This window comes from Cannabis sativa, chromosome X, assembly GCF_029168945.1.
Source record: "Cannabis sativa cultivar Pink pepper isolate KNU-18-1 chromosome X, ASM2916894v1, whole genome shotgun sequence".
NCBI lineage: Eukaryota > Viridiplantae > Streptophyta > Magnoliopsida > Rosales > Cannabaceae > Cannabis > Cannabis sativa.
The window spans coordinates 67654996-67663120 of record NC_083610.1 but is presented as its reverse complement, the minus strand read 5'-3'; the positions used below and the strand labels follow the sequence as shown (position 1 = coordinate 67663120).

The window sequence follows — 8125 nt, the reverse complement described above, 5'->3', positions numbered from 1 at the left end:
AGGTTAGATTTATGTGCAATTTATGTTGTGATTTAGAAGTTTATTGTAGTTTTTTATTTTATGTGAAATTACACTTGTTTCCTTCTTGTTTCAAATTTTATCAATCAAGTAACTAATATGGATTGAAATGAGAAGAAATATGTTAAATATGGTGAATATGGTGGATTTATCATGAAGTTTAGATTGTATGATATAATGAATGAAAATTTTAAGTTTGGAATGCTCAACACGCTTTATTTGTGATAAAAAATTAAGTTTGAAGCTTCAAGTAAATTTTTGAGTATAATTCGTGCACTTTTTGAAAAAATGTTGTAAATAAAAGTGTTAGACCTTTCTTCATCTTTTTAAAACATCTTAAATCGCCAATTTCAAATAATATCGAGAGAGTTATGGCAATAATACCATTGGTTATCACAACAAAATTTCAAAATGAAAAATCTATACAATACTTGAATTAGAGTTGCGACAGTGACGTCCGTACAAATTACGAAGACTCAATTTTAAGGGGGCAAATGTGTCTTTTCACTTAGAATCGTTAGGTCGTCACAGTAGACTTTCAAAATGAAAAATCTGTACACTGCTTGAATTAGAGTTGCGGTGCTGACGTCCGTACATATTACGAAGATTCAATTTTAAGGGGGCAAATGTGTCTTTTCACTTAGAATCGTTAGCCCGTCACAGTAGAATTTCAGAATGAAAAATCTGTACACTGCTTGAATTAGAGTTGCGGTACCAACGTTTATACAAATTACGAAGACTCAATTTTAAGGGGGGCAACGATGTCTTTTCACCTAAAATCACTAGGTTGTCACAATAGAATTTTAAAATGAAAAATATGTACACTGCTTGAATTAGAGTTGTAGAGTTGCGTTGCTGATGTCTGTACAAATTAAGAAGACTCAATTTTAAGGGAGGCAAATGTGTCTTTTCACCTAGAATCGCTAAGTCGTAACAACAAAATTTTAAAATAAAAAATTTATACACGGCTTGAATTAGAGCTGCGGCGCTAATGTCCGTACAAATTACAAAGACTCAATTTCAAGGGGGCAAAGGTATCCTTTCACTTAGAATTGCTAGACTCAATTTTTTCATGTAATTTATATAAACTACGCATTTTTAAGAAATAAATGGTTTATTATAAAATAAAAAACATATGTGGAAATAGAGCTAAAAGACATAAGAATTTTTGTTAGCATAATAAGAAGAATATATAAAATAACAAGAATTGGAACAAACATTTAAACTATTTTGTCATATATCTAAAGGCGATAAGGTGACAAATCCATATGTTTTTTCTATATCTATTTAATTTTAAATGTATTTATTATTTTATTAATTTTAATTTTAGATAACAAAATTGATAACAAAATTTGTAAGTAAAATTATTTTTTTAAAAGAAATACCTATATAAAAACAATTTAATTTACCTTTAAAAAAATAATAATATTATTAAATATTATTATAATATGTATAAAATTTTAGTTGTATACAAACAGACTTATAGTAAAAGTATACACCTTACATCATAATAACTATAATATCTAAAATCAATGGTCAAAAAAATTCCCTACCAGTAAGGAACTTTTGCTAAGTCCTATAAGTACTTGAACGAAAAAAAAAAAAAAGAGCATTAACACATTAGATATATAAGTACTGAAAAAAAAATTGAATTTAGCAAACGACATAACAATAAGTTTTGCTAGTGTACATTTAAAAAATGGCTAATAAATTAATGAAACTAACCAAAGATGGAATAACTAACCACAGAGGGGTGTGGTACTAATATAATACCATCTAGAGTTGGAGTTGTGTAAATGTTACTCTCTGTTCTAAGGAGTTTAACTTAAGAGCTTTCACTCTAGTTTGAAAATACAACTCTCATCTCAGCTAGAAACAATCAAAAAGTGATTTCAGGACTAGAGAGTGGTCAGTGGGTTAGGTTTTTGTAATCTGTAGGGCCATAGGTGGAGAAAAGATCAGCCAAGAACCAGTTTTTCCTTCTGGGGTTACAACCAATGTCCTTACATAATTGATCATTGATGTATATTTGAAGCAAAGCAATTGAACAATACCTCTTGTAGCTACAACCAGAATATCTTTTCATGCACTTTTCCCACCTAATAACATCTTCTTCCATATCCTTTACACTTGGCAATTTGAATTTTCCTCCCAAAAACTCAGCTACCCATTTGCTCTTTATCTCTGTGCTATACAAGCTTGCTGGACTATCACTATATCCAAGTATTGCCAGATTTGGAATACTTGGATGAATGCATTCCCTGTTAAATGAAAGAAAAGAAAAAAAAAAAAAACCAACCTTTGTTTTAAGCACTTACAGACATTGTAAAATACCTTTTAAATTATCACGGTTTCATTTATCTTTTGTTGTTCCCTTATTTTCTGAGTCTCTCAATCCGAGAATGCGAGTGATTCAAAAGTATATGAGCCACATAAGTATAACATACCATACTCACAATAATGAGTCAGGACCGGTTCTAAGGTATATGGGGTCTAAAGCAAAATAAAATTTTGAAGCGCTATATATAGTCTAATTATTATGAAAATAATAGTTCTTATACTTTGATGTAATGGTAAAGCTTTTAAAAATTCTTAAGAGCTCCAAGGTAGAAGTTGGGAATTGATCACCTCTTAGATTTAAGTAATATTCTTTACCACTATACCAAACAATACTTGTTATATTTTCTTAATATTTAATATTTTATCTATATACTAATTTTTTTTTTTCATAATTTCGAACCCTGAGCTTTCAAGGGCCTGAGAGTTACGCCTGGCTCGCCTACTCTCAGGGCTGGCCCTGACAATGACATCAGGGCTATATAAAAAAAATATTAAAAAAAGAGTGTTATGGGACTCAAACCCACACTATTGAGTAATGTGTTATACACTCCAACTAACCAAACTGTGAATATAATAAGGGCTTTCATTGTTTATTTTAGGACCCGAAAAGGGCCTAGTCTGTCTATACTTAGGCCTGCCCTGAATGAGTAAAGAAGAATTTATGTAATGCCAAAAACTATAGTAGACAAAACTAGACAGATAATTATCATTTATCTTATAATTAAAGACTTCTAAGCTTGATTATTATATTTATACCTGTATAAGGGAGCTGAGGAGCCAATTATGCATTTCTGGAAATGCAATGATGCAAAGATGTTTTTGAGTTTCTGATCAGGTTTGTAACCAGTAGCAAAGATAACAATGTCAGAGACAAGAGGTGTAGATTCCTCCTTGTCTATAATCAAACCAACTTTGCAAAAGCTGAAACTAATATTGAACTTCTTGAGTATGAGACTTCCTTCTCTTACTCTGTCATAGAAATTAGGAGGTGTAATAGCACTCATACATGAAAATATCTGTTGAATGAAGCCATGATTTGGCACCATATTGTATTTCTTCAAAGGGTACAAGAATCTCAGAAAGTGCTCCACTATTTTTGAATATAACCACAGCTGAAATAAGAAATTATATAATATATATATTGGTCAACACTACTGTATGTAACCTTAACATAATTTACATTGAGTGATTCTGAGGTCACTTAATTAGTGTGAATTCAACAAAATTATTTTGCTGATTTCAAACTTTTTTAGTGTAGCAAATTACCTTTATATTATGTGTGAATTTATCTCATGTATAAACTGAAAGCAACAAATTTGGATTTGTTGTTTACTAAATTTGAGTTAAATAAAAAAAGTAGTGTTAAATTGACATTTTAGGAAATTACACTTAAAATTAGATTTTAAAAGTTTTTTATTAAAATATGACAGATTTAATTTTATTCATTTTTTATGGCATGTTTTATGGGCTTAGGTTGTAAATGTCTTTCTAAATCTATAGTTAATGTTTTAAAATTTCTTTAAATTAGTCAAATGTATGGAAATTAATTTTTTCATCAAGAAATTGGATTTTTTAAAAAAAAACTAGCTTTGATTATATAAAAATAAAATTTATATATTAGTTTTTAAGTTTTTTATGGTTTTCATTCTTATGATTCATTCTATATTTTTAATTTTTTTAAGATATCATATTTAGTACAATTAAGTTGGCATGTCATATATTATATTGAAACTTTGGCCAAAATTAAAAGAGAAGGGCCAAAATGGTTATAAATCCTTAGATGGTATGAGCTTACCAAAGGTGAAAGCAGCAAAGCGAAGAACCATTGGAAGAATCCTTCAATGGGTTTGTGGATCATCAATTCTACAAAGCGATTCAAGCATTTGAATGTGTATGCCGTAAAGTAATCAGGAACAGTCCAGTGAACTGTCCTGAACAGAAGTGTACAAGGGTACTCGCCTCCTAAAATCAAAACATTATTATAATATGATCATAATTACCAAATCAAATTTTCTCTGTTTTGAACCAAAGTATATATACATATACCATTGGATTTAGCAACTTGTGCAGCCAAATCTAGTGCTGATTTTTGAAATCCAACCACAGTAACCAGCTTTCCTTTGATGAACTCAGCAGCAGCTTCATAGTCCATGGCAGCATAATCCATTGAATGCATAACCACACCACCAAACACCTCAGGCCCTCTGTCTATTCCAAAATCAGGAATGTTGGGCAACCCACTAAAGCTTCCAATGCATACGATCACAAAATCCACTTGGTATACCTTAAATTACATATATATTTAGGAAATCGCAATAATTATTAATTTGGCTTAAAAATGAAGTACTAGATAGATACCTCAATGGGAGCAGATGGGTTACGAGAATCCTGAACTGTAACATTCCATTTCCCAGATGAAAATGGTTCTCCGGAGCCACCCCAAAAATCACAGATGGACTCTGAACAAGAATAGGAGATATCGATAACCTTGGTGTTGAAGTTGATCTTGTTGAGGATTTTGAAGTGAGAAACGTAGGAATGAAGGTAGTCCAGGACTTGGTTGTGATCTGGGAAAGTGGCTGTCACAGAAGGCGGCCATGCAAAGTCGGAAAACTGGTAAAAGGGTCTTGGAGTCTGGAGCCTGGTGGACTCAATGGTTTTAGACCAAACTCCACCGATGCAGCTCTGGGCTTCGAACACAACTGGGTCTAAATCTTTTTTCTCCAGACAGTGTTTGCAGGCCAATAGTCCACTGATTCCGGCGCCTATAATCGCTATTTTCCTTTCAGCCATTTCTTCTTCTTTGGTTTCTTTTTTATTTAATTGTATTTTTATTTGTGATAGTGTGGCAAACTTACAGTGTGTTTCCTGGCAAGCATGGTTATTGGGCAGTTTAACGTGTCTAATATCACACACAATGTGACACATTCTAAGTAATTAGGGGTTTTTTATATTATTTATTAAATCGTGTGAGATTTATTATTTGCATAATAGTGATATGTCATTTTTTTTTGTAGTACTTAGTACCTTCTTAGCATTTTCTTTTACGGTTGAGCTCTTAGAACACTCACATTAGGTGCTCTAAACTCTTTCATCTTAAAATTCACTACTACAAATATCAGAATTCGCGACAGTCCTAAAAACGATTTTTTCCGATGACCGTCGCTAAAAAAATTTAGTAACTATTTAAAATCGTCGGGAAAAATTTAGTACTCCCGTTGGTTTAAAATTATAGTAAACAAAATAGGCGACGTCTTTTAATAAAATGCGATTTTTTAAGAGAGCCCTATACCCGACGGTTTAAAACCGGCCCATTAAAAAATCGTCACCTACTTCTCGCCACATTTCCCACGTGTCCACCTACATTTTTTCTATTTCCCACATGGCCACCTATTTTTTCTCGCCTATTTCTTCTCCATTTCCCACACCCTAAAATAAAAATCTTAACTCTCCGAAACCCCACCCACGCCTCCGCACCATCGCCCTCCTCTCTCGCCATCTTCCTCCCTCTCTCGATCTTCCTTTCTTCTCGTCTCTCTCGTCCATCGATCTCCACCCACCCCTCCTCCCGTCGGTCTCCATCTCCTCTCCGTCGCATACGTCAGACCACCACAACCTCCCGTCGATGTCCCTCTCATCTCCGTCTCATATGTCAGACCGCCACCGCCTCCCATCCGTCTCCCTCTCTCTCTTTCTCTCTCTCCGAGCTCGGTATAAATACATTTATTTATTTATATACTTTTTTATTTATTATATATATTTATTTTGTTATTGTATAAATTTAATGTGTTTTAAAGTTAGTTGTTATTGTAATAAAATTAATTAGTTGTTTTATTTTAATGAGTAATTTGCAGCATAAATACCTAAGTTTTATGCTGAGTAGCAGATAAATACCTAAGTCCTTTTTTTGGCGGTAAAAATACCTTCCGTCACTACTCTGGAACTTCCGTAGGTACCTCTCCGTTTTTTGCATTGTAATGTGCCAGGTGTCGTACCATGTCATTAATATATATGCCACATCACTCACACCACTTAAAACTAACCCATGCCACAACATACATCCTAAAACTTATAATAATACCCTAAAAATAATTAAACCCTCTTAAAATAAAAATAAAAATACTTGGAAAAAAAATAATAAATAAATAAATATGTTATATAACTCAAACCTAAATAGTCTGAGGCAAAACTTTTCCACCATTGTTGAAAGCTCGAAGGTGACAGTGACACAATGGGACGGTGGTTTTGCGATTGTAAACCACCATTGGAAGTTGCGATTCGCACCTCTAGGACAATAAAGAATCCTGGTAGAATGTTCAAGTGCTGCCCAATCCATAAGGTATGTTCTCTTTTCCTAAAAATTCTGGCAGGCTGAGGGGTTTTTCCTTAAGGTTGAAATCTGTGGTTTTTTTTTTGTTTTGTGTGTAAAGCTGGTCTTTTTTCAATTTTCTGAAACTTTCCCCCTCTTATTTTTGGTCTTGATTGTTTGGTTTTTCAGAGGAATGGTGGGTGCGATTTTTTCGAGTGGGTTGACAGGGAGATGTTTCGAAATTGTGGAGGTGGATGTTGTATCTGTTGGAATTATTTTACCAGGATCTAGATTTACTAATAATATGTTATTAACATCCTAAACATGAACATCTAAAACGATATGAAATAAACACATATAAAGTTTCAGGAACCTTACAGTGGTTGCAGCGGAATATAATATCTCCTTCCACTCAGATCTCTAACCCTTGTATCTTTTCTGTAGCAGAGTATCACCAAGATCTGAGTCCGAATCTCCTTCTCTTAAAACTGGATTCTTCACAGCCTTACACACTATGATTGAGTGCCACTTGATGTGTGTGGGCACTCACTCTTTTCACTATAGGCTTCGGTTTTGAAAAGAGGAAGAGAGAGAGAGAGTTTCGAATATGGTAGGTGAAGGAGGCTCAAATTTTCACTGAAGGAACGAGATGCATCATCTTTTCCCTTTAGCCATCACTACCTATTTATAGAAAACCACTTAGGGTTAGGTTAGATTTAATTAGCATTAAAATAATGAAAAAATAAAGTGACAAAACCCTTTCCAAGTGGTCGGCCATGGATTGTGGGCCCCACTTTGCAATATTTCCATTTTTCTAATTTTTCATCTTATTTTCTCAAAAATGCCATTTTTCCAATTTAGCTACTTAAATGCTAAATCTAATTATTTAATAACTAAAATTAATTATTAAATAATATTGCCATTTAATATATTTATTAATTAGACTTAACAAAGTCTCTTAATTAACAAATAAACTCTAGAATTTCTTTTCTTCACAATTAAGCCCTAGCTTATAGTGAAAATCCATAAACTAGACATAGTCTAGTTTTAGAATTATAATTGATTAATTAAAATCAATTAACTGAGTCTTACAAGTAGTATTGTCTCAACTAGTATGGGGACCATAGGCCTATATATCTGAGCTTCCAATAAGCAGATCTAGAATTCACCAAGTAAATTCACTAACTTATTAATTCCTCATTGCATCCACCATAGAACTTGGAATTGCACTCTCAGTTATATAGAACGCTCTATATGTTCCACGATATAGATACGCTATTAGTTATCTATTGTTATAATCTCAATAATCAATGATCCTCTATAGATGATCTACATTGTATAGGGATTAATTTACCGTTACACCCTTCAATGTATCCTTAAAACACTTAGCCACCTATAAATGATATTTCAGTGAACTAACATAATCACTGAAATGAGTACTCAACCATTTATCTCTGT

General features: G+C 32.8%; 1 protein-coding gene across 1 annotated transcript; it reads right to left on the bottom strand.

Moving 5' to 3' along the window:
- Positions 1 to 1645: 1645 nt before the first annotated feature.
- Positions 1646 to 5333, bottom strand: LOC115713891 (probable flavin-containing monooxygenase 1). Its single transcript, XM_030642374.2, has 5 exons — positions 4717 to 5333; positions 4405 to 4642; positions 4154 to 4320; positions 3115 to 3470; positions 1646 to 2279 (listed from the first exon to the last, which is right to left on the bottom strand). Exons 1-5 carry the CDS (start codon positions 5284 to 5286, stop codon positions 1928 to 1930), a joined length of 1683 nt encoding a protein of 560 aa, XP_030498234.2. The 5' UTR covers positions 5287 to 5333; the 3' UTR covers positions 1646 to 1927.
- Between the last annotated feature and the right edge of the window lie 2792 nt (positions 5334 to 8125).

Excerpts from the sequence above, each read along its gene's own strand:
- LOC115713891 (XM_030642374.2), bottom strand. The coding sequence starts at position 5,286 with ATGTGTCACATTGTGTGTGATATTAGACACGTTAAACTGCCCAATAAC. Across the intron at positions 4,643-4,716 it reads ACCCATCTGCTCCCATTGAG|GTATACCAAGTGGATTTTGT; the intron begins GTATCTATCTAG and ends ATGTAATTTAAG. Across the intron at positions 3,471-4,153 it reads CTTTGCTGCTTTCACCTTTG|CTGTGGTTATATTCAAAAAT; the intron begins GTAAGCTCATAC and ends TTCTTATTTCAG.